The 27,832-nt window shown below is 38.4% G+C and overlaps 1 protein-coding gene across 2 annotated transcripts in view; it reads right to left on the minus strand.

Moving 5' to 3' along the window:
* Positions 1-6,989: 6,989 nt before the first annotated feature.
* trappc8 (trafficking protein particle complex subunit 8) overlaps positions 6,990-27,832 on the minus strand; it is a 47,941-nt gene continuing 27,098 nt past the window's right edge. For both annotated transcript variants that reach the window (XM_066677057.1, XM_066677056.1), the window contains 11 exons: positions 27,445-27,593; positions 26,695-27,128; positions 25,833-26,001; positions 25,157-25,253; positions 22,543-22,611; positions 22,161-22,219; positions 21,254-21,454; positions 20,621-20,722; positions 12,133-12,275; positions 8,833-8,922; positions 6,990-8,650 (listed from right to left, as the gene is read on the minus strand). In XM_066677057.1, the coding sequence (XP_066533154.1) occupies positions 8,416-8,650; positions 8,833-8,922; positions 12,133-12,275; positions 20,621-20,722; positions 21,254-21,454; positions 22,161-22,219; positions 22,543-22,611; positions 25,157-25,253; positions 25,833-26,001; positions 26,695-27,128; positions 27,445-27,593 (1,748 nt within the window). In that variant the 3' untranslated portion in view covers positions 6,990-8,415. The remainder of the gene's footprint in view (positions 8,651-8,832; positions 8,923-12,132; positions 12,276-20,620; positions 20,723-21,253; positions 21,455-22,160; positions 22,220-22,542; positions 22,612-25,156; positions 25,254-25,832; positions 26,002-26,694; positions 27,129-27,444; positions 27,594-27,832) is intronic.

Genomic DNA, 27,832 nt, shown 5'->3' on the forward strand with positions numbered 1-27,832 from the left:
CACACCACACTCCTCACAGACAGTCACCCAGAGGAAACCCACGCGGACACAGGGAGAACACACCACACTCCTCACAGACAGTCACCTGGAGGAAACCCACGCAGATACAGGGAGAACACACCACACTCCTCACAGACAGTCACCTGGAGGAAACCCACGCAGATACAGGGAGAACACACCACACTCCTCACAGACAGTCACCCGGAGCGGGACTCAAACACACAACCTCCAGGTCCCTGGAGCTGTGTGACTGCGACACTACCTGCTGCACCACTGTGCCGCCCCAATATCAGAATCATTAGAATCAGAATTTAGCTCAAGATAGTCTTTGTCTTCAGACACATCCTCCTCTATTTCACTGTCATGATCAATGATGACTTCCAGAGCCTCCTGGACTGTCATCCTTTTTGCTTCGGCTGCTCATTTTGTAAAGGTCTGCCTGACACAGTGTAATGTTGGTAGGACTCCCATGTAGAGAATCTTTTATGTTTTGCCCTGCTGGGTCAAATTGACCCGAACCGTATCTATGTAATATAAACATGCAGGGGGTGGTTGCAAATATGTGAGATTAACCATTTTCATGTTATATGTTGATTACACTATTTAAGGCAAGCAGAAGAAGTTTCATACTGAAAAAATACTTTTAACTACTTTTCCTAGATCTTCAAACTTTAAAACAGGTCAATTTGACCCGCAACATAACAGGAGGCTTAAATTGGACTAGTTAGAACGAACATTCTATCGCAGTAAAAAATTGAAATATAACTTCTATGCTACAGCTAATATCAAACCCAGTTCACCACATGTTGTAAAATTGATGTGTATATTCAATCAAAATATACTTACAGTGATAAAACGCAAGCATTTGTTTAATCTCTCCACTTTACCCAACAATGACAGTGTCACTGATGCGAAGCACTGAAGAGTGACCCTTTTAAAGTACTAAATGTGTATGTGAGAGTACAAATCAGTTCCTTAAGGTGCTTCACATTTAAAATAATTCAACTGAATAACAGTTCAAGAACAATGTTCCTTTAAACTCATTCATTCATTCACTGTCTGCAACTGCTTACCCAATTCAGGGTAGTGGTGGGCACTGGAGGGGGGGTTATCCTTCGCAGAGTGAAGTAAATGTAATTCGTTACTGTACTTAAGTACTTTTTACGTGTATCTGTACTTTACGTAAGCATTTAAATTTTGGGCGACTTTTTACTTTGACTCCACTACATTTCATAGTTACTCCATTACATTATGAAAATATGCCGTTCATTTTGGTTTATGTGTGAATAAAACCATACAAATCTCTGAACAAATCTCTCTGCTCCGCACAACGGCACTGTTGCTAGGAGACGAATAAACACAATCTTCGCCCGAAAACAAGTGAAAATGTTTCTCTGCCTAAAACCAAGTCATTTGGAAATTTATTAGATTCATGAGGCGAGGTCAAAACCAGAAGAAATATAAAAAAAATCCCAAAATCAGTACAGTACATGTTCAAAAGCCAAAAACAAGCATCAGGCAAAAAGTAAGAAAATCAAAACTGTAGCCTGTTTAAGAAATATCTCAAACTGTACAGTGCAACCATTGTAGACAAACCAGAGAGTTTAAAGGAACACTATGTAATATTTTTACCTTAAAATTACAGCTTCAGAATCATTGTAATGCTTTACTACCTGTAATATGGAGAATAGAGCCATGTCGGTTTCCTCCAGATGCTCCAGTTTCCTCCCACAGCCCAAAAACACACGTTGGTAGGTGAACTGGCGACTCAAATGTGTCCATAGGTGTGAGTGTGTGAGTGAATGCGTGTCACTCTGCGAAGGACAAGTGCCCACTCTAGGGTACAGCCCAGGTTCAATACAGAAGCATGAATTGGCCTAATATTCAAGGGATGCAAAGGCCAAGTGCAATGCAGAAGAGCGAGCCGAGCCCTGGGTCAGGTGATTTGTGGAAAGCATTTAGTAAAGCCACATCATCAGAGAGAAGGCAAATTATGACTAGATTTATTCAAGATCAGGAAGAGGAGGTACAGGGCGCAACAGCAGTGTCACAGGCGAAATAAGGCCAGTGGCTTTGTTGGGAGAATCTAGAGAATTGGAAGATCACTTGGCAATAATTGTGGGCAATGGAGGCAAGTCATATTAAATTTTTGCTTAGAACAATCTTGGACAGTGGGTAGGTAAAGACCCTAGTTGTATATAATGTACAGAGATTGGCACACTGAAGCATATTCTAGCAGCTTGTAAATTTAGTTTGTGGCAGGGGAGGTATACATGGAGACATCATCAGGTGCTAAGGGTTTTAGCATGTTTCTTGGACAGCAAACACTTAGAGGTAAACACATTAACGAGTGGTTGTAGTACTAAAGTGATTAGGTTTGAGCGTGAGGGTGAACGTATATGAGAGTGAGCACAGGCTATAAATATTGGTAGATGGGGTGAAGCACAACATTAGAAATTGCTGGTGGACGTAGGTAAAACAAAAATGCAGGTTCCAGAGTGCATTGCATTAACTACATATGGTGCTGTACTTTGAATGTAAATGGATAGTTTATTTCATTGAGTTAAGAGTTCGATTTGAAGATGCAGTAGACAAAGCATTCAAAAGGAAGAAGCTGAAGTACGCAGACTTGGTGGCTAAGGTGAGGGAATGTGGGTGGCAGGCACATGTTAGATGGGTGGAAATAGGTGTTAGGTGATTTGTAGCCAGGTCTGCCACATTAGGGGCCAGAAACTAAGGGCAGCTGTGAAGGAGTTATCAGAAACAGCTGAAAGGTCTAGTCAGTGGTTGTCGATAAGGGGAACACAGACTAGTTGGGTAAATGCACTGAAGAAGTGCTGTTGTGGTGGTGATGTAGCACATAAAGTTCACATGGAACTGGTGGCACTGAGCATGCTTTAACGGTGCCAGTGGGGCTAGATACAGCCTTAGTTATCAGGCAGGCCAGTGTGGATTTACAGTTGCTGTAAATTTAAGGGTAAGGTAGTACTGTAAAGCTAGCTTGGAGGGTGTGGGTCTGGGATGCCAGACTTCACTGTTGAGTCTTCTGGAGGTGTCGTGGGCTTAATTCAGGGAAATGTTGACGAGGGGAGGTGCCTACCTGATGATCCCTGTGAAGAGCTAGTGATGCAGTGGGTGGTTGCTGTGCTCATGTGATGGGTTTAATGAGTAACCGTAGATGTTAAGGGTAGCTTGCTGCTGATCGGATCATAAATGGCCACAGCAAACTTAGAGTGTATCTGTAAGATTGGAACAATAGAAATGATATGGCTGCCAGTAGGAAGAGAGTGGGATGGGCCCTATGTGAAGCTCTAATGAACTGAAATAGGATATTTTACATATTTATATTTTATTACTTATCTTGTGTATGATTATAATTACTCTGGAGAGAGTGACCTCTGTTGGTTTGGAGGGGCAGCACAAAAACTGGGGAACCAAGAGTGACACTAGAATCTTTTCACCTACAATGTGTTAAGCGTGAGCCTTACAAAAATGATGATAGGACATTGGAGCCATAATGCATCATAGGACTTTTACTTTCAATACTAAAGTAAATTTGAAGGTAAATACTTTTGTACTTTTGCTCAAGTAGAGATCTTCAACAAGGACTTCTACTTTTACTAGAGTAATATTTTGCCTTGAGTATCTTACTTACACCCAGAGGAAACCCACGCGAACACGTGGAGACCACACCAAACTCCTCACAGACAGTCACCCAGAGTGAGGCTCAAACCCACAACCCTAGGCCCTGGAGCTGTGTGATAGCAACACTACCTGCTGACTATACTGTACCAGTCACTGACTCTGGACTAGGGCTCATCTGAAATGTGAATTGTGGTCATACAACTTAGCGCTTCTGATTGTTTGGGGTAAGAAATTAACATTGTATTCTCAAGGACAAGGAAGAAATGAAACATATTGTTACCAGTGTAAAGTAAAAATATTCCTGGATCTGTCATATCATGGGTCTTTTGAGACACCATTCATTCTAGCACTGAAAAACAGTTGTTGACTGCACAGAGAATTGGTGTCACCAGTCAGTTTTGTGAAAATACCAAAATACCTAAACTTATGTTTAGGGTGGGGGCAGCACGGTGGCGCAGCAGGTAGTGTCACACAGCTCCAGGGGCCTGGAGGTTGTGGGTTCGATTCCCGCTCCAGGTGACTGTCTGTGAGGAGTTGGTGTGTTCTCCTCATGTCCACATGGGTTTCCTCCTGGGGTGCTTCGGTTTCCTCCCACAGTCCAAAAACACACGTTGGTAGGTGGATTGGTGACTCAAAAGTGTCCGCAGGTGTGAGTGAATGTGTATCTGTGTCTGTGTTGCCCAGTGAAGGACTGACACCCCCTCCAGGGTGTATTCCCACCTTGTGCCCAATGATTCCAGGTAGGCTCTGGACCCACCATGACCCTGAACTGGATAAGCGGTTACAGATAATGAATGAATGTTTAGGGTGGCTCTTGGTGCCCTTTATGGATTTTTTCCCCATAGGATTAATACATATGGCAAGCAGAATTGGAAAATGTTTCCCACATATTCCTTCTACCTGTATGGTACAAAGAACAGACAGTCCACCAATCATGGACTAAAAAGAGTCATATGACAATTACAGTGCACACCCTCTTCAATAGCCACCTCTTGCCCAAAAGGTGAAAAAGTGTGTGTGTTTTGTTTTGTTTTTTTTTTGTTTGTTTTTTTTTGGGGGGGGTGGGGGGCAGGTTTATCTTTAAATTGCTTCTGAACTTAGTTAAAACTAATTAGAACTTACATTCAACCTCAGTAAAGTTTTAAAATCTTCTATGATACAGCTAATATTCAACCACCAGTTCTTCACACATCATAAAACTGATGTGTACGTTCAATCAAAATGTACTTTCTTTGATAAAAGGCAACATTTGTTGAATCTCACCACAATGTCATTGATGCAAAGCACTGAACAGTGAGCATCATGAAGATGCTCAAATATCCAAACAAATGACACATTCATTAATGGGGAAATAAGGGGTGGGCCATTTATATGGATACACCTTAATAAAATTGGAATGGCTGGTAATATTAACTTCCTGTTTGTGGCCATTTTGGATCCTGATTTTGGCCATTTTCTTTTTTTCAGTGGGAAGAGGGTCATGTGACACATCAAACTTATTGGGAATTTCACAAGAAAAACAATGGTGTGCTTGTTTTTTTTTTTTTTTTTTACTTTTTTCTTTCATGAGTTATTTACAAATTTCTGACCATGCTAGCATGCTAACCCAGGCTTCCAGTATCCATAGCTTCAGGTGCTGCACATCTCGATGTTATGGTGTGGTATAAGGGGTACACACATAGTGGGGCCATTCTTCATCAGTGGAAACCTCAAGGCCACTGGATATGCAAAATTACTACATGGTGATGTGTTTTCCTATTTGTGCACTGAAGCTGGCACATTCCCTGAGTTTTACCAGCAAGATGGTGCACCACCACATTATGGGTGTCAGGTCTTAGCATTCCTAGATGAACAGTTTCTTGGAAATTGGATTGGTTGTCGTGGGCCAGTTGAATGGCCCCCAAGGTCTCCCGATCTGACCCCCTTAGACTTTTATCTTTGGGGTAATCTGAAGGCAATTGTCTATGCTGTGAAGATACGAGATGTGCAGCACCTGAAACTACGGATACTGGAAGCCTGTGCTAGCTTTTCTCCTGTGGTGTTGCTCTCAGTGTGTGAAGAGTGGGAGAAGAGGGTTGCATTGACAATTCAACACAATGGGCAGCACTTTGAACACATTTTATAAGTGGTCAGAAACTTGTAAATAACTCATGAAAGAATATAGTAACGTTAAAACCAAGCACACCATTGTTTTTTTTCATTGTTTATCTTGTGAAATTCCCAATAAGTTTGGTGTCACATGACCCTCTTCCCATTGAAAAAAATAAAGTTGGATCAAAAATGGCCTCCATGGTCACCACCCATCTTGAAAAGTTTCCTCCCTCCCATATACTAATGTGCCACAAACAGGAAGTTAACATCTCCAACCATTCCCATTTTATTAAGGTGTATCCATATAAATGACGCACCCTGTACATGCACTGCCCAATCAGAACAAATGCTGAATCTATGGCCAAATGGAAACTGACACATTTCTATTTGGCCTATAACAGGCTACGTTTTCTATTTTAAACGGTCCTCCAACTCTATCATTAAGAGTTGTTCAGGAGCTCTGGCTTTTCCTTTCATGATCTCACTTCAATATGTTTTAAGATATTATACAATGTTTTGAGATGATGGCTGTTTAATATCATTTCAGGGCCAAAGAAAAACATGTATTCCCACAATCGTAACTTTACAGGAGAAGGAAAAATCCTTAACTTGCCTTTAAAGTCCGTGCAAAAGATTTGACTCCAAGGAATTTAAGCATTTCTATCAATCCATTCATTCATTAATTTATTGTCTACAACCGCTCATCCAGTTCAGGGTTGAAGTAGGTCCAGAATCACTGGTCACAAGACAGGAAAACACACTGGAGGGGGCAAGACATTCACTCATACCTATGGACATTTGAGTGGCCAATCCATCTACCAAGGTTTTTTTGGAATACAAGAGGAAACCCACGTGGACATAGGACACACAAAATTCTCCACAAACCCTGGAGTTATGTGACAACGACATTATTAATCAATAGTGAATATTAAATAAATCAGAGAGAATGATATTACTCTGCTAAGCAGTCTGAGCAAGAACTGATTAGCCAATCAGAACTCAGGATTTAATTAATCAGTTTTCAATTCAGATTTGTGATGATTGTTTTCTGTGTCCAAGCTTAACAATAATTTTGTTGAATTCTGGGTCAATGTTCATTCAGTAGCCAACATCTTCATAACCTTCACCTACTGATAAATAACTCATTCGAGTTTACAGAGTTTGGGAATAACCGAAAATAAAACAGAAAATTATTTATTTTTTCACCCTTTAATAATATGGAAATCTAAACTTAAAAAGCCACAAACACTGGACTTTAAACAACAAACAGCAAAATAAAACCCATCCATTATTAATATACAAACCATTTGGGGAAAACTCTGGGGATAACTGCTCAAAATCGTCACAATTTACTAGTCATCCCAGATAAAATTCTCAGCTGTGTATTTCCAGCTGTCTTAATCAAAAACGTTCAGAGAGCTCTTCACATTTTTATTCCACTGCTCAAAACAAGTGAGAAAGTTTACCTACCCATTTAGATTTAGAACTTTTTAAAATTATACTGTTTTACACTGATTTGACAGTTCTAGATTTTGCATCCCTTTCTTAAGTTTAAGAGCGAGAGAGAGAGAGAGAGAGAGAGAGAGAATAAAAGAAAGAACTTAGGAGAATGCTATATACAGAAAAAGAAGCTTAGGCAGACAGAAGGGATACACATCTTCTGTGATTATTTGGTTACATTTTATTCTATTTACAGTAATTTGTTATAAATATAATACATCATTTTTGTCTGAAAAGCAGTCATGTAGATACATTTAAATAACAGTTGGATCAGATGAGGGCAGACAGTGAGAAGTGGCGGGGGGGGAAGATGATTGGTTTTGTAGAAAATTAAATTTTTCCTGTGAAAACAGCCATGTCCAGTCCTCTCTCCCACACACACACACACACAAACAAACACAGACCTACACACACCAGGCAGTGAGTCTCAGCCTCGTCCTCAGGCTGCCACATTGCTTCAGTGGGCTACAGTCCTGCTGCTTCCTCTCAGTGCCACAGGTACTTCTGCTTCCTCGACAGATCTCACACGTCTCCCGCTGACCCCTCATTGTCTCTGACAGTTTGTGAAGGCTCTGCTTATTGGATAAGACAAGTCCTAAAGTCCCTTTTAAGCAGGTATAACTGTTTCTGCAGCTGTTCAACATGTTACTACCTTAAATGATCCAGTTTTAATGGGTCTTCCTGACTGTGGCAGCAAAGCTGTACTGTATCTGAAGCAAGGGCAATTTGAGGAGCCTGAACACAACTTACAAGCGCTACACAGGTTTTACTTTGAGCGTTGATCAGTGTAAATATTCCATCAGCATTCTTTAAAAAAAAAATTCCACAAAACCATATTTCATTTTAAAAAATGTTTAACGCAAATGGTACACTGCTGACTGGTAAATGTTCCTGGGAAAAGAACAAACAAGCCTTTCCCAAATTCCCAAAGTCCATGATTTCTTGCATTTAAACAGCTAGGGGTATTATTTGTTTGGAATCTTCTTGCTAGAGTTCCCAAGCACATCATATGCAGAACTCAACTGAACTAAATTTTGTTTAATGTTTTTCTTTTTATATCACAACTGAAACATTCTTCATTTTGTAATAAGTAGTAGAAAACTGCTGCAGTGGTAGAGTCCGGGGTTTAGTGGTGAGTTGATGCTGGGACAGCAGCAGGTCACAGAGCTGACCAATAGCTCACACACTGTTGATGATGATGAGTGCTGGCATAGCGCTCTGCTGGCTGGTCTCACACATGGAGCCAGACTGTGCCAGCTTGGCAAACACCCGTGGTGTGCCCAGGTTGTACACGCCAGCCTGGAAGAAACAGGCTTTGAGGGAGAGTCGGTGGACCTCCTGTGGGCACAGCTGCAACTTGTACTGTGTCTGTCCCAACCAGGTAAAAGAGCCATGCACCTCCAGGGACTCTGGGCTAAAAAGAGGAGGGTTAGCAGTTAGTGCATTTTGGCCAAGTATGCAAGTCAACGAAATGAGTTTATCAGAATTTATTTACTAGGTGAAAAAATAATTGCTTTCTAAAACATCATTAAATCATGCCCCCTCACCCTCCAGCGCTCAAACCTTTGAGAGGTAGTGTATAGAATTTCAGACTACCTGGTAGTTTTGTGTCGCAGGTCAATGATAACATCCACCTGAGCTAGGGAACAGTTGGACAATGTCAAAGTAACTGGAACCATGCATAAACTGAGAGACAGAAACAAAAAGAGAGAATAACAACAGGTAATAAACAATTTTGCAGGATACAAGAACAGCTGGTTCACATAAGATGACATAATACACAGCTTTATGTATTTATTATTTTTATCAAGTTATTGGTGGGGACAATTCAGTAATCGCTGGATATTGGTGGGGACACGTCACATCTGTCCACGGTAATTCAGGTGCTGGTCATAAAATTAGAATATCATGAAAAAGTTGATTTATTTCAGTAATTCCATTCAAAAAGTAAAACTTGTATTACATTACACTTCATTACACACAGAGTGATATATTTCAAGTGTTTTCTTCTTTTAATTTGATGATAACTGACAACTAATGAAAACCCCAAATTCAGCATCTAAGAAAATTAGAATATTACTTAAGGCCAATACAAATAAAGGATTTTTAGAAATGCTGGCCAACTGAAAAATATGAACATGTACAGCACTCAATACTTAGTTGGGGCTCCTTTTGCCTGAATTACTGCAGCAATGCGGTGTGGCATGGAGTCGATCAGTCTGTGGCACTGCTCAGGTGTTGCTCTGATAGTGGCCTTCAGCTTTTCTGCATTGTTGGGTCTGGAGTATTGCATCTTCCTCTTCACAATACCCCATAGATTTTTTTTTCTTTTAAGAACAGGGATACCATGGTTCTTAAACCAGGTACTGGTAGCTTTGGCACTGTGTGCAAGTGCCAAGTCCTGTTGGAAAATGAAATCTATATCTCCATAAAATTGGTGAGCAGCAGGAAGCATGAATTGCTCCAAAACTTTCTGGTAGATGTCTGCGTTGACCTTGGACCTCAGAAAACACAGTGGACCAACACCAGCAGATGACATGGCACCCCAAACCATCACTGACTGTAGAAACTTTACACTGAACCTAAAGCAACGTGTATTCTGTGCCTCTCCTCTCTTCCTCCAGACTCTGGGATCTTTCCCAGAGAACATAATGTTGGACACTCTACAGCAGTCCAGTCCTTTTTGTCTTTAGCCCAGGCGAAAAGCATCTGACACTGTCTCTTGTTCAAGAGTGGCTTGACACAAGGAATGCGACAGCTGAAACCCATGTCTTGCATATGTCTGTGCGTGGTGGTTTTGGAAGCACTGACTCCAGCTGCAGTCCAGTCTTTGTGAATCTCCCCCACATTTTTGAATGGGTTTTGTTTCACAATCCTCACCAGGGTGAGGTTATCGCTTCTTATCGGTACCCCCCCCCCCCCCCCCCACATCTTTTCCTTCACTTCACCTCTCTATTAATGCGCTCAAACACAGAGCTCTGTGAACAGCCAGCCTCTTTACAATGACCTTTTGTGTCTTGCCCTGCTTGTGTAAGGAGTCAGTGGTCATCTTTTGGACATCTGTCAAGTCAGCAGTCTTCTACATTATTGTGTAGTCTACAGAACTAGACTGAGAGACCATTTAAAGGCCTTTGCAGGTGTTTTGAGTTAAATAGCTGATTAGAGTGTGGCACCAGGTGTCTTCAATACGGAACCTTTTCACAATATTCTAATTTTCTGAGATACTGAATTTGGGGTTTTCATTAGTTGTCAGTTATAATCATCAAATTTAAAGAAAGAAACATTTGAAATATATCAGTCTGTGTGTAGTGAACGAGTATAATGTAAAAGTTTCACTTTTTGAATGGAATTACTGAAATAAATCAACTTTTTCATGATATTCTAATTTTATGACCAGCACCTGTAGTCAGTAGCAATAATTTCAACCAAAGGTTAACCAAATGCTCTGTATTAATACTGATCAGTATGCCTGTCACCATAATTACATTATCAACTTACCTTTTTTTTTTTTTTTTTTTTTTTTACAACTTATATCTCCCATAAATTTAGTTGACCTCAATATTGCCCACTGTGTTCATTTGCATGTTTGGAGTCACCAAAAAAGTTTTTATATTCCAATTCTAACGTCTGAAGCAATTTGCTTTTTGCTTTAAGTTCATAGGTCTTTAATATTGTCTGTGGCATAAAATGCTCTTAAAATGTCAATAATATCAATGATTTCCAAGAGTTTCTGGGAGAATATATCAACCAAAGCAAATACCCATTTGGATCAGCAGTTTAATATTGAAACTTGGTGGCGTTAACTAAGTGATGCTGGTGAGTTTTATGGTAGACGTCCATGCATCAGGTCCTGCCACTAGATTTTTATAGGATTAAGGTCTTAACATTAAACTGGAAACATTTAAAACCCAGAAAACCTTTAACTTAAACCATTCCTATAAAGACCAGTTTGTTGAATTGCTACACAGCCAACCTCCTGTAGACTTCAGTTCACAGACAGTTTTGTTTGTGTTCACGTTTGGCAGTAAACCTACCCCAGCCAGGCCATATTTCATTTCCTAGGTGGGATAAGATAAAAAAAAAATGGCATTGCATGGACCTACACTAATTCATCTTCATAATGACATGACGTTTGTCTGGCTTAATTTTACTGGCATATTTGCAAAGTAACTAGTGAGTACATTACCCTCTCCAAACAAATAGCCAGTCATATGTAATTTCAAATTTGTACTTACATTACTTGTTACTTTGTACTTTTTTTCCCCCCAAAGATATCAGCATATAATTCTTTGATATTTGAAAACAGCCGTCCATTGTTTGTAACGATGTGTGGCATATGCTTCCCCTTTAAAAGATATGAATGTTCACTAACCCTTTACAACGAATCAAGTAAGACCTAAAGCCAGTGGATCTTTCCCCACATGCATATCATTTCTAAACAAAAACATTTATCAGTATATACATTTTCTGTATAAATTTTAGCTAAAAAAAATAAATAAATAAAAAATACCAATGTAATTAAAGTATATACAGACTTCCATATTTAGTACTGATTTTATTTTGAGTGATTACTAAACAGCATTAATGATGCATAAATCCATAAATAAGTTCTTAGTTTGAAGTAATTAGTGGCCACATTTTGGAGGAAATATTTGAAAAGTTCAGGAACACAAAGTACACAGAGCTGACATTAGTAACAAATACTTATAACAGATCTGGTTTAAACAAAAAAAAAAAAACATTGGTGTCAGTATCAAAAACTGTCATGTCACCGATGTTGGAACATGCAAATTTCATACAGTGCATGTAGTTCCTGGAGGTACCACATAAGGGGAAAAAAAATATATATAGTACAGGTATAAAACGCTGACATCTATAAGACTGTGTGTGTGTTACCTCTTCTGAGGGAATGGGTGGTCATAAGACTCAGGGTAGTGCAGACAGGTCTTGATGAGATGAGAAAGCTGTTCCAGTGAGGGTCTGCTGACAGGAGGAGGAAGATCAGGCTTAAACTTAAGCAGCACCATTTCCTGAGCTTCCTGAAACACACAAATATACAGTAGTGTTAAAAAAAATATATCAATTACAGGGAAAAATCCTACTCTTACTCCCAAAATACACCAAAGGGAGAATAAACTCATATAACAAAGCAATTCCATGACAGTGTAGGCACTCTGAGACCAAAACCTTTGGTATTGCTCTTAATAAGTCAACAATGTTCAGTATTTCTTCTCAGTAGTAAACCATTAGTAGACCTAAGCCACTTTTGGTTTACAGAAAGTTATTTAGTACATATACATACCGTACGTACTGTAAAAATTTCAGACGTTGAGGAGATGAGATATGCTAGAATAAATTCAATTATTCATTCATTCATTATCTGTAACCGCTTATCTAATTCAGGATCGCGGTGGGTCCAGAGCCTACCTGGAATCATTGGGCGCAAGGCGGGAATAAACCCTGGAGGGGGCACCAGTCCTTCACAGGGCAACACACACACACACACACCCCTACGGACACTTTTGAGTTGCCAGTCCACCTACCAATGTGTGTTTTTGGACTGTGGTTGGAAACCGGAGCACCCGGAAGAAACCCACGCGGACACGGGGAGAACACACCAACTCCTCACAGACAGTCACCCAGAGCGGGAATCGAACCCACAACCTCCAGGTCCCTGGAGCTGTGTGACTGCGACACTACCTGCTGCGCTGCCGTGCCGCCCAAATTCAATTATGTTTAAACCAATAAATTTCAATATTGAAAGAAAAAGAGATAAAAAAAATCAAGGCATTTAATCTTTATAATTGGGTTTTTAAATATTCTGAGCCATGTTAAGTAATTAAAATACATCTTATTCACCAAACTTAACTGTAATTTCATCATGACATTTTCTGCACTATGCCTTATACTTACATTCTTGGAGCATATATAGATCTCAAATCTATACAAAAACAAGTCCTCTTTTGTTTTTGAATTTTTGTGATGGGACTTACAAATATTAAGCAGATTACCAACCACTTCCAAAGTTGAAATGTGTGTGATGGTGAGAGGAGAGAACTACAACAGTGGCTCACCAGGACCAAGATTGAGAACCACTTCTCTAGTGGCCATTGAATGCTGCCCATAGGACACTGTTGGCTAAATATTTATATTGTCAGACTGTTCTTAGTCCAGCAGCAACATCGATGTGTTTAAAAAAACAAAAAAAAAACAAAAACAAATCCAGTCATAGCAATGTAACACAGTAACACATGTCACTGTAGTGCTGAGAATGATCCGCCAGTCAAATAATACCTGGTTTATGATGGTTCTGACCACTGAAGAACAGGAAGGAGATAACAACAAAGTACAGATGGAAACAAAACACAAAGTAGATACAAGGTAGATGTGCAAACCAAGATGTTAGCACCAGAATTTGCTCCATTTTGGCCTGTTAAACAGTCTGTCATCTAGTGCTGAAAAACACATGATCCAGTGTTTCCAGCTTAGTAAAATATTTATCATGAAATACTGGCATTTCAGTGAGTGCCTAAACATGCTCTGATCAGATAAAATTAAACCAGCTTATGTGGATCAGATGGGATTCAGCATATTTGGAGAGAACCTGGCCAGGACAACCACAGTGACTACAAATTTCCAAACACAGAGCTGTGGGTCTCAAACTGCAGTACGTGTACCACTAGTGGTACGTGAAGCAGCAGGAGGTGGTATGTCAAATGACCTCGAAAAATGTACTACTTAATTAAGGAATTTATTCAGAACTGAAAATCTAATGTGTAAATTACATGTTTCACAGTTCATAATTATGCCCCAATGAAATTCATTTGAAAAATACAACATGCTACGTATACACTGTAGTTGATTACGCCGGTAAGGGAATGATTTGTGGGGTGGGTCACACACGCCACGCGTAGACACGCAGTGTTCCTCTCAGAGAGGGAATGAGATCCCCCCAGTTTTTTTGAGAAATCTGTGTAAAGATAGCCCAGTTTCAGTTGCTTACTGAATGTAAGCAAAGGCTAGAGACAGACGTGAGCAATTTGGATTTTATTATAAAAAGGGCAGAGCAAAAACAAGAAAAACAAGCCGAGGCAAAGCCAGAGAAATACTCAAAAGCCCAGAAGGACTAAATCCAGAAGCAAAAACAGAATTCTGTACATGTGAATTCAAAACAGAATGCTCGGCCGAAGGAAAATGTGACCGTTCTTCGTTACAACCCTAAAACAAGGTTTAACACAGAACCGCCCCTCCTTCACCTGCTACAAGCACAGAGAGCCACTGTGAACACCTGCCCCAAACACAACACAAATTATCTAAAATAATTACTAAAAATTGAAGAGATAATGGCGTGAAGTATGCAAATTTCAAGTAAATAAATAGCAACAAAAACATGCAAAAATTCAAGCAAGGTTTTGCCTTATGACCCCATAACAGCGGAAGAATCAGGGGTGCACATGGTTCTGTGGTAAAAATCATAGGTGGTACTTTGTGTGTGTGTGTGTATGTATATACAATGTTTGGCCAAGCGTGTCAATTGAATCCCATACACCATTTCTTAATACCATACATGATTTTTGGTTAATCTTAAAGCACAAAGTAGGGATGCATGATCTCTCAAACAACGAACAGGTCAAAAGTATCACCTATGAATTATAGCAGAAAATTTTTTCACAAATCTGAGCCACACTTGTCGTCCATACTTTTATCTGCAATACAGGCGAACAATATATTAGAATTTAAAAAAACACCCACACACAAGTGAACTGTCACTAGTATTAAGTGGATTGCCATTTATTGCAAATTAAGAAGACGTGCATTAAGCCCATTCAGATGTTCAAATTGACTCATTTTAATTAAGGAATGTTCTGTTCCTGCTCTTTTCACTTGTCGTCTTAAATGAAAGTAGTTATTTCTGTCAGGGAATACATGGGCAACTCAAATTTTAAAAAGTGATTAAACTGTTTAGGACAGTTTTGTGTATGCTCTGTCTAGAGCTGTGTTGGGTGGTTAATAACAAGAGAAGTCAAGCAGCAGTCGAGAGTCCAATCCAGATAACCAGAAGACATGCGTGAGTAAATTAAATTTACAAAGCGTAAACATATCACCTCACAAAGTTACAATGGGGGGAATAGGGCAGGGGGACTTAGATCCAGTTCCTGTCTTTAAAAAATATGTAAACTTGAGAGTGGGCCATAATTATTTCCATTTCCAGTAACTTTCACTTCATGATGCTTACTACATACCCACATATACTGTCTTCTGAGAAGGCTTGTCTATGTCAAAAGTCTCAAATGCTGTCTATGAGTTGAGCATTTACATTTATATATTACATAATTTCTTATAACAATTTAGTTCTTTAAATACAAAAAAGCTGTATTAAAACAAAATATTTTTAGGGATATTAAAAAGGGATTTAATTACATTTGTTATAAACTGTACATAGTGCCAGTGTTTAACAACCTATTTAAAGTCCTGAAACAAAATCTGTTCACTTGCTGTATAGGGAAAAGAGTGGGGGATGCAGCATATTGTGCGTGGTATGTGACGAACAAGCAATCAGACTGCTGCAGCTCACGTGGCAAGCTCAGAACAGCATGTGTGACGTGATGCCCTCACGTGAGGGGCTTCCTCTGCTGAGAGTGAGCTTCTACGGTGACTGTTGCTATGCAACCGTGCGCAGAAAGAAAAAGTGGCAGACCAAATGTAGTCTTAATGTGGATGTATAAAAAGACAGAAAAAGTGAGCTCAATGAAAAAGTGACCAAATACACGAATGAACAAAATGCTAAATGTGTAAAGGAGGAGGGAATGACTCGAATACAAGGAGGCTAGGGAATGAGAAAAACGTGACAGAGAAGGTGTGGGCTTGACAGCAGACATCATTCTACCGATAGCTATTTATAGAAAAGCCAAGATTCTACAGTTTGCAGATTAAGCCCCATCACCATTACAGATGGGTTTTTATTTTTTACTATATCATGTTCAGTGCCCCCATACTCACACACAGTTAATCTGTCATCAACACGTCATCATCATCATCATCATCACGCAAGGCCTCAAACAAAAACATAACGGTAAACTTGAGGCAAGCATTTGAAACTATGGAGCTAAATCAATTCTATTAGTATTTGAAAGAGAATTTTTCATATTTGAATTATATTTGTCTGAATATTTATATTTGAATTATTTCTGTATAGCATAATTTGATAATTTAGAAATATTGAGGTTGTGAAATATTCAGGTTTGAAAAATTCACAATTGAGTAAGGAAAATCACAAAAAAACAAAAAAAAAAAAAACAAAAAAAAAACAAGTCTAGGCCAGAGGTCAACCAGTGGGCTTCTCAGGAAAAGTAAACTTCCACAGAGAGATGAATCGCAGTGTTTCTTCTTTCTGTTTAACTTTACACCAAAACAGGGCAAATCTCTGGATTTTTATAAAGCCACAAATGCGTTTTTTTTTTTTCTTTCATGTTTTGTCTCACTAATTTTAAACAGGGAGATTGGATCTTCACTAGACACAGCAATGTTTTATAATCAGATATTTGCAGAAATGTAAGCATTTCTAAAAAAAATTTTATGTTTCCATTCTGACCTGTACAATATTACTCTGGTTAATAAACATATAAATGTATTTGCGTTATGTAAATTTTAAAAATATCACAGTTCAAATAAAATGTATTCATGATCTGACCGTTTTCATGTAAATGAGTGTCATTTCTGCAGTGTCTTAAAAAAAAACAAAAAAAAAACAACGCCTTCAGTTAATTAACCAAAATAATACATACTTGATAAAGAAACAGAGCATCTATGTAGAATGTTAAAATTCTATAAAGATTTATTTATTAAACAGTCCTGTTTGTAGATTCTGTCTTGTTAAAATATCCAGCCAAACTTATCTCAGGTATTGTGGCTTTAATAGTTTGGAGATCTCTTCTGTTATTGTGTAAATTTAAAGAGAAAAGCTGAGTTGAACTGGTCAGAAAGGCAAAAACAGTCTGTGTCAGTGTGGGTTATGGACAGAGGAGCTGACTTTCAGTCAGAAAGTAAAAGGTGTGTGTCACAAACACCTCCACATATGAATAAGAGATGATAAAATCTCAACAACTTTAAACACATTTCTGTCTGAGCATCTAGTAAAACACTAGCCCTGAGAAGAGCTCAGAGAAACAGTGTAAATGGTGTTAGAAACATAGTGGACACAACGTGAAGTGTGTCCCATTTCTACTCTCTGACCCCTTCACCTCTGCGACCCTTTTGCTCACGACACTGTCATTAAAACACTGCAGTGACACTGACATAGTTGTGGTGATGTTGCTAGTGTGTGTAGCACTGGTACAAGTTTGTTGTCTAAATTAATTTTCCAGTCTATGCACACGATTCAGAAACAGGTTTTGGGTCAAAATATCCAGCCAACAGCATCCTGTGATCACTGACGAAGGACTAGAGGACAAACTTCACCAGCAGATGACCTACTGTGTCCTGTCTCTGATTTTAAATCTACATGGACCAACAACGTAGGTGGTCGTCAAGAGATCCTCACAAAAGAAACATGGCGAAAAAGGGCTAACAAAGTACGCAGAGCAACACATTGAGTTTAATCTGTATTTGCATAACCTATGATTGGTGGAGCTGAGAAAAAGGGGCCAATGAATGTAAAAACAAGGAGGTATACTGTGTATAGTTTTTGCAGATATGCACTCTGACTAGTATTATAATAATTAAAGTTCAGCATTATTATTGGCTAGAATATTGCATATTACTACAATCCTATGTGCATATGAACGCACAGACTAACGCACAATTTCACAAACGCTAATACTTAAAAAACAAAAATTTTATTTAAATTGTGGAGGCTACCATGTGATCTATCTAAGGAACATCGTGTTGGGATTCCCCTTCAGCAGCAGAACATGTGTGTAGAATTTGAATGCTCAGTCACGCCACACAACTGCTCACGCCTGCACTCCTATTGAATATTCTCGCAGAGCCTGCATGAGATTCTCAAGCTGGTTCACACTGACTCAGGTATAGTGAACCAAATAAAAAAATAAAACCATACACACATTCTGATGACAGATTTATAACTGTCTGCCAGCGGAACTCATTCACAGTGCTGCCACTGCCTCCTTGTGGACAAGAGTTTTAAAAGTCATGCAAAAGTGATGTTCTCATCTGTGTAGAGCATAAGCATCCATTTGGTTTTTCAGAAAGTGAAACAATATACAAACATTTCTCTTCTTAGTGGTAAGGATAAAAGTGAATATCACAATGTAAGGTTATTTTTAATTTCCATAAAAGATCTCGTTCCTCAGTGATGTAAAGGTGATAAAACGTTTAAATGGACACCAAAAGGTTTGGTTGGCTACCAGGTCTTGCAGTTTTCATTGAGAATTCAATTTTCTCTATAACTTTTGGAAAATTCCAAAAAGTGTACTATGGCATGCATTTTTATTTACCTCTCTTAAAATTACACCAATTAAGAAATGACAATTCATTCAAATGTGACAATTGTAACAATTCATTTTTCACTACATTTACTGATCAATATTTCCGCTAGTTCTGCCTGGCCATGTTTCTGTTCTTCTTTGTTTAAAAGATTAGGGCCTCTGTTAAAGCTCAAAAGTATTGGGAATCTCTTATTCACTGAATTCAGGTGATTCATTCAGTCCATCAGCCAAAGGTGTAGGAAACCAAACACCCAGCCATGTAGACAGATTTAAATATATTTGTGAAAGATTAGGCGGCATGGTGGCGCAGCAGGTAGTGTTGCAGTAACAAAGTTTCTTAGGTGTGAAACCACAGAGTTGTGGCATTAACATTAGCACAAATATTGTGCCACCGTTAGCACAGAAAGCTTTATGGCCTGGGTTTCCATTGCTGAGCAGCTGCATGCATGCCTTACATCACCAAGCATAATGCCAAGCTACTCTGCCACTGGACTCTCCCACAGTGGAAAGTTGTCAGGTAGAGAGACAAATCAATTCTTTATCTGTGATTGATGAGTATGGGTTTGGGGAACACCAAGAAACCATTACATGCCTGAGGTGGAATTTGGTGGAGGAGAGATAATGCTAAGAGGAACCAAGTTCATATTAATGCCTGTGGATTTAGAACAGGATATTATATAACCTCCTCGAAATATAATGTGTAATAGTCCTAATACTTCTGTCCATATTATGTATGTTACAAAAAAATCTAAAAGGTTTTACACTTGTAAAATAATATTCACAAATGCACGACATTTTCAATTGGTGAATAATCAACTGCATACAAGTAAAAATTACATGCAAAAGAGAACTTTTTTTTGCATAGAAATGTCACAAAAACAAAGCAATTTCATTTTATTCATTTCATTACATTCAAAACACTACCTCTCATGGGAATACAAAGGTGAACATAATCTTCTACAACTAAATACATGAATATGCAAAATGGAGGCCATTTGAAAAGGTGCATTTGAATTACAATAGCAGTGTTCTTAAATGGCACATTATACTTATCCTGGCCTACTCTCGGGGAAAACCTAAGACCTCAACCTGCATTAGCCAAGAAAAGCACACAATCAGGGCACACTGCTTGTTTGTCCTGGCGCTGAGTAGGATGGTGAATCAGGAGATTTAATGCCCATTTAAAACTGCGCCAAAAGCTACAAATGTCCACCTAATATAAACGAAAAGTACCATTCAACCTACAGTAATAACTACAGAAAAATACAGATCAGACCGGAATCACTATCAAAGTACTTTCTTTGCGAAGTGTCCACAATGCAACGCATCTGACTGATAGAGTGTTGTATAGAGATGTGAGTGTGGGATCTGTAACCTGCCAGGCTGCCTGGTACTCAGCCAGCTGAGCACTTAACCTGTGTTTCAATGAATGCACCTTTGTGCCCTTAACTTGGCATAAGAGAGTTTTCGCCACACATGAGAAAACTTCCATTAAAGACATTAGACAGAAACATTACTCTTCATTTCTGTAAGTGATTCATTTATAAATCAAATGTTAATATGAATATGGAGCAGTGCACAAAATCATACATGAGACAAGAGGAGTGAGAGTCACTACACTATAAAGTAATAGCGAAAACCCACACAGGAACATGTAGGATTTCACAAACTTTGAATAAATCTTGGTATGAATGGTATAGAAGTCTTGATTTTTCAGGCAGCAAAAAAATGCTGTCCAGAGGTCTACAAATTTGATTTGACCAGTGTGTGAAATTACTCAAACTTTCAGTTTCTCAGTGAGGTGTATGGGTGTAACAGAAAATTTAGTTTACTTGTGTTGGGCATGAAAAGGCCTAAAAGTGTTGCTGTAATGTAAAATTATACTATCAGTAGGAAAAGGTGTGTGTATTGATGTTTGTCGATTTGTGCAGGGATACCTCTTTCTGTGAGAGGGAGCAGGCTTCCTTCCCAATGGTCTGCAGAGCCACATGGAGTTGTCCCTCTAATATGAGCTGTTTATTGTCCTCCACCACATAGGCCTGCAATAGCACAGAAAAAAAATATACAGACATTTGAAATTTGCCAGCAGTAATCTTCCATTACCTTCTCCTCTAACTCCCATTACCTTTCCCTCCAGTGAGTACCTCCTGTCCAGTGTTTATTACCATACAGCCATATGATGTTGGTGAACTAAAATTCTGGATGCCTATACTGATTTTGTTGGACTTGTGAACAAACAACTTGTGAATGATCTCTGTTTTATTCAGACATTTGCAGCTGAATCGGGCTTCTTAGATTGAAACCTTTCAATGGAAAAGTATTTAAATATATGCAAATTAAATAACATTTTACAATAGTTTAAAATGGCCAAATTGGTTCTAATGTGGCATCACTCATCTTGCCCATTCCAAATATGAGCCAGTAGAAATGAGTATCCTTTCTACAGCAGGTGTTGTCCATTTTGTTTGTAATGGGTCCAGAATGATAGCAGATGTACCAAGGATATTTGGGAAGATGGCAAAGTTAACCTTCAGAAACCACACAGATGTAAAGGAAGAGGACTACATCACCTTCCAAAGCACAATGATGTCAAGTTCAACTTCACTGCACTTCCGAACAATACTGGTCATGCTGTCATCAGCACCGATCACTGGTGTGAGGCTCTGCCTCCTCAAAAGACTCCCTCCAGTGGACATACACCCTTTCTTGGGCTCAGAGGGTGGACCTCTTCGGAAAAAAAAGTCTGCACAGGGAGTTGTAGAACTGACAATCTACAGAGAGGCAAAAATATATATATAAAAAAAAAAAAATAAATAAATAAACCAAGAAGAAATCAATGCAGAATAACAGAATAAAGCAAGTAGTAAAGGTCAAGTGAATGTTTTGCTCACCAGGTCCTTGTGAAAAACACTTAATAACTGAGTATGAATTACATCACATAAAATAGCAATAGGTGCAAAAATAGTGTAAATATACTTGGGCTATTTTTACAGCACATGTAAAAGATTTTAAAATCTTTACACCATTTGAACACTGCAGCTGTCCATTACTCTGAAAATTTCATGATGAATGGTCCAATAGAAATGCTCCAAAATTACTGAGAATAAAATCTGTTTACATTTACTTACATTGAAGGTTAAGAAGGATTTCTCCTTCTCCTATAAAGTTACTATTTTGGGAGATTTTAATTGGACAGTGATGATATAATTATAATAAAAGTAAAATATATAATAATAAAGGTTCTTTAAACATAAATGAAGAAACTGACTAAAGCAAGGGGCACCAATCTTATCCACAAATGGCCAGTTTGGCTACAGGTTTTCATTCCAACCTGTGTAACGGTTTAGAGACTGAAACTTGTTGATTAAACAAGTAGAATCAAGTGTGCGCCTGCTTAACTGGAAAGAAAACCTGCAGCCAGCTTTGTGGATAAGATTGTGACACATGGACTAAAGAATCAATATTTCCAATATATACCTGTTCATTGCCAAGGTTAAGGTCAGCAAACGTGTATTTGTCCAGCACGTTTGAGGTAGCTGTAAAAAATAGGATAAAAATAGAAGTTACCAGTAAAAATACTGTTGTAAAATATCTTTTGTAATGAAAAATTAAATCACAGAGGTGGACCCAAACAATGTCTTGCTAATCATTATCGGGGATGGGGTACATGTGATTAATTGTACACAGTATACAGAATGTACCATAAGTGGCAAACAATAAATGGGAGTAAGTTTAACCCTGCCCTGCTGCGAACTGACTAACTAAGAGCAGCAATGAACAGTAATTAATTGACATCAAAATTTGATGAAAGGATGGTTTTTATTAATTGATAGCACTGTGTGTGTGTTATACGTCTCACCTTCCTGTGTTCTGCATTTAGTTGCCCTGAAGCACAGCTTCCCCCTCTCTCTGCTGGCTAACTTCGAGTCTGCAAATAGCAAAAAACAACAGATGAATGAATAAAAAAAAGAAAATGTAAATGACACACATTCAAACCACTGTTTTACTCTTTCCTAAATGACTCTGTCCAAGGCCACTGCATAATATAACCGTCTATCTGAAAAACCTAGATGTGTGTTTGGATTCCCCATGGAGAATAAAAGCTGTCGTAGAAAAACCTCTTATGCTCAAGATCAAAAACATCAGAAAGCAACACACACAAATAAATAAATAATAATAAAAAGAAGTTGGCAATTTAATGAAATAATTATTCCATTCAAGGTCAGAGATTTCTCCATCAAAGCTTCACCACAGCTTTAATATGAAGCACTGGACTACATGAAATATATACTACTTGAGCGCATAAAGCTATTCTGCTACCCACTTTCAGAATCAGCTTGACAAAACATTTAAGAACATTCAAGGGTTAAATAAAAGGCCAATGAAGAAAATCTGGAAAAAAAACATCTTTATTGGATATGAAACAGTCTTTGTCTTGATATGAAATTCAGATCTTGTGATAGTCTGATAATTCATGGTGCATAATGAGTGCTAGGGGCTGGAAATTGCTACAATCCTACAACATTCCTCCCTTGACACTAAACTATTATTATAAAATGATTAATAAATAATAAACATATATATACACATATATATCATATGGTATAATAATTGAATTTGTTATAAGGTAGTGTGACTGTGATCAGTGAAAGAAAACATAAGTTACATGAGAAATCCAAATTAGTTCCAAAGAAAATTTGCAGATTTAAGTAATTATGTGGAAAATATTAACAATTATGTTTCAAAAAGCTTAGTAAGATGATCATCCAGTCACTGAAATCCTCTCTAACTTAAACTTGTGTGCTCCCATATGAACCACCCGGTCTTTAAACGTTAAAGCCTTCCCTCAGCATAACAAGACTAAATCTGTTATTAAAGACTGGTAAGTGTACAGAGTTTATTCATTTGCAACATTGCAGTTAACGTCCAGTATATAGAGACATCTCTCAACAGCAATTGAAACCTTTACTGGTCAGTATAATCTGCCATAGCCAGAATAAATTATTTATATTCCTCTCTATAACAATGTGTTAACAGCTTTAAACAGAACTGCTGGTTTATTCATTTTGCAACTGTGGTGTGAAAAGAAGAATCATTAACTCTAAAAATGTATAAGTTTTCTGATGGACTGACACAAAGTAGAGGTTTGTATTATGATACTAATGCGGTTTTGGGCAAGTCTTTGGAAACAATATTCCCAGTTAAATACCTAATAATGTTCCAGTATTATCTAACAACTGAAGGACTATTTAAGCCTCATCTTGAACTCAGCAGGTAAAACGGTTAGCTCCATACGTTGTCAGAAAAATGGTCAGTGTGGTGGTACCCTCAATGGTACATATTAATACCTTTAATTCGGGAACAATATTGCACCATATTCTATTATACTTGTAGATTTTAAATTTGTGTTGATTTCATTTCATCCCCAGGACTTTATGAAGACGTAATGTTTGATTATTTTACACAATTCTGTAATGAACTTTACAAATATTCCCCTCTCTTATTGGAGAAGAGAATGTAATGCATCTTTAGGAAACACAAATGGACTTTTAAACACTGTTGTACCTTTGAAGGCACATTTACACCGTTTGTACATTTAGTGACCAATAATGTACAATAGGACAACACACAAATAATCTACCTAGAGCATAGGCTACAGACATAAGGCAAAGAAGGATACAGAGATTTGCCATTTTTCTGATGAGAGAGGAAAAAATAATTCTACAATGAAACATTAAATATCAAAATATAAATTTGAACGTGGGTTAAATATTTATATATACACCATATATATGTAGTCAGTCATCTACAGTCATTTTGTGTGAGTAATATGTTCTCTTTTATTAGTAGCTCAGCATATCTCAGAGCCAGCTTGGCACACATCATGCTGATTAAGCAATGACTCAGCAGACTTCTGGGTCCTTTTCTACACAGAAATGCTGCTACTCTATATCAACAAATCATACTTGTGAGAGTCTGTACATGTGCCTGTCAACCTTGAAGTGTGTGTTGGGTCAGAGTGGTGGGAAGGGTATAAGTGTATTTTCAACACTCAGCAATTTTTCCTGTTAACAGTATGAGAGCATCACCACTATTGAGGAGTCATGACAAGCACAACGTGACACTATTTTGTGTTTATTTTAATACCTGAATGTCAGGGTGTGTATGTGTTTGCTGGAAACCTATTGCAAAGGCAGAAGTCTCTGTCCTATATTGGCAAAGTCTACAAGCTTTTTTTTCACCAAGCTAATATCGGTTGTAAACTACCAGCATGACCTCCAGAGAGATCAGGCTAATGCACTTGGAAATAACTATAGTTTCTATAGAAACAGAGCTGCTTTGAAAGAATTTAACAATTAGCACGAGAGAGAGAGAGAGAGAGATGAACACAAAGACAACAAATCAGTAGTTTGAAAGAAGTGACAGACTATATCTGACTTGTACACAGTTAGAGAAAAATGAATGGCTCATACCTTTGTCTCCTGCAGGATTGATGCACTTGTGTAGCCTCCACTGTTTGCTGCTGCTGGACACCTGCACTATGTGGAACTCACGTACTCCTGCTTCATTCTGAACAAACAGTGAGGTAAAAAGATTCAAACAATACTTTGCAGAACTGGTGAATTTAAGCCTACACTTTAGGTTCGAGTAAGTCGGCTATATAGATTTCATATGCCTAATTTAATCTCAAGGACTTATGTCGTTTTACTTTACACAGTTCTATAATGAAAGATTTAAAAATATTCATCTTGTCTTCTGGGGAATATAATGTAGTGTTGTATTATTAAATGTACATTTACACCGTTTGTAGCTTCAGTAATAATCTACCACTGCCATTCTTTTTTCTGAAAGTGTAGACAACTCTCTCAATATACAGATGTGTGCACCCACAACGACAAAGAACAGAGTAAATATTCTTCTCCATTTAAACAGGCTGTGTATCTGGAATTTTTTGTAGAATAAACTATATTCATATTTATTTGGCTTTACTCTCCGACAGACCAAAAGCATGCAGTTACTTTGGAGAATACTGTTCACTCTGGAGAGTACTTTTCATTACATTTCAGGATGAATGTTGTTTCATTGAGCAGTTTCAAGAAAACAAATTGTACATGTCTGTATGAACTGCTTAAAGTGAACAAAACATACTGTATTGATGTTCTCCACATCCACAAACACCAGCATGCTGCCACTTCGCTCCTCCTCTCGCTCTTCCAACTTCCCTCTCCCTGGCAGTGTGTTACTGCGGCATGCGGTCGCCTTCACACTTAAGGAACGACTTGCGCAAATAACGGCTTTGTGACGCAGCACTCTATGACTGAGAGAGAGAGAGAAAAATTATTTAAAATACAAATACTTATATACAATAAACATATACAACTGCCGTCCCTCACAATATAGTGTTTTACATCTGTGTAGTGTGCCCAAAGACAAGATGTCGCTGTCTTACTAAATTATATGAGATTTAATACTGCAAACTGATATTTGAGGAAGGTTTCAACACAGGTGTGGTTAGGAAAAATGAAAGAGCAGCACAGAAAATATATTTTTCAAGCATGATATATATATATATATATATATATATATATATATATATATATATATATATATATATATATATATATATATATTTTTTTTATTTATTTTTTTCCCCAAAAGCTGCCCTAAACCTAACTACAGCAGCAGTAAGCAGGACACTCAAAATTTTCGATTTCTTTTCCCCATTTTTCTTATTTGAGCCTGTATTCTAGCATTTGCCTGGATTGGCTAATGCTCATTGCTGCTATTATTCAGTGTAGAAATGCTCACATTATATTGCATTATTCATTGCCCACATTACAAGATGATCATAAATGTCAGTGACAGGAAAATCTGGGGGAAACTGTGTTGTGCACTTGTTCACGCTGTAAAAAAGCTGAAGTAATCAGCCCTTTGAAAATCCAATCCTGGATTACATAAAGAGCAAATCAGCAAACAACTGGCCTACAAGAGAGGGGTGCGGGGTACTTACCTGAGCTTTGCATTTTTCTCCACACTCTCATAGTAAAAGAGAAAGCTGATCTCATGCACACCCTCCCAGTCAGGCCCTCTGAGCCACAGTGGAATCTGTAGTGCCTCCCCTGGTCCCAGCACTCCCCCTGTTAAAGGGATCTCCACCACAGTAGGCCTGTCTTCTCCAGTAACACCAAATGCTGCTGGAGACACCAGAGTTACTGCAGCGACAGATGGGGGCGTGGCCATAGTCTTGTACGCAGAACAGTGCTCAGCAGCAGTGGGGGTGATGGGGGTGAGGTCTGAGGTTGCACTGCCGAAGGTAAAGAACTCTGGATGTGTGGAGGCCACTCGCAGGCCAGCAAGTGGAACCGCACTCACGTTGATGAATTCTACCCATGCTTTCCTGATCTCCCCACACAACAAGCCCGTAGGGAAGTTTATGAAGAACACCTGAGGCATATTGAGAGTGGGAAGAGAAATAGGGTTGGGGAGAATATTAGCCTTAATATTACCATTATCAACTGTTTTAATGGTGGCCTTTCTGCTGCAATTTGACTCCCTATCTGTGTCAGGCTAGTGCTTAGTGGAGGCCTCATTAAATCCTAGGTCAAAACCAAAATTCAGCACACTCAGGACTCTGAAAAAGTCCTGTAAAACTAACACTTCTCTGGCGTTATGTGCACAAAGTAACAAGCTGTATATGAAAACATTTATAATAGTTTTATAAAAACAAATTACATATTAAAAAATATTTATTTTCACACACCTCTAGCAGGGGCATTGGATGAGTGATAATGGGATTTAGGCGGCGATCTGGTCCATGCCTAACAGAGGTCTTCTCCTCTTTGGTCATATTGAGTCTCGGCCCTTGAATTTCCAGGTCCTGCCGTCCGCGCACACACATCAACTGAGTGGCTGCAAAGTGACAACAAGCGCAAACAAATACATGTAACAGCAGAAGCAGAACTGGGTGATTGAGTGAAAAAACAGAAGGAATACTTTAGCAGAACAGTTATCTACAAATATTTAACTGATTGTTCCACTAACTAAAGTGTTCTTTAATTTTATATATTTCAGAATGTGACATGGTTGTTTTAGGTGAAACAATCCCTGACATTATTCTTCACCACTGAGCTAAGTTTGACAAATCTTCA

The sequence above is a fragment of the Hoplias malabaricus genome, chromosome 7 (genome assembly GCF_029633855.1).
Source record: "Hoplias malabaricus isolate fHopMal1 chromosome 7, fHopMal1.hap1, whole genome shotgun sequence".
Taxonomy (NCBI): Eukaryota; Metazoa; Chordata; class Actinopteri; order Characiformes; family Erythrinidae; genus Hoplias; species Hoplias malabaricus.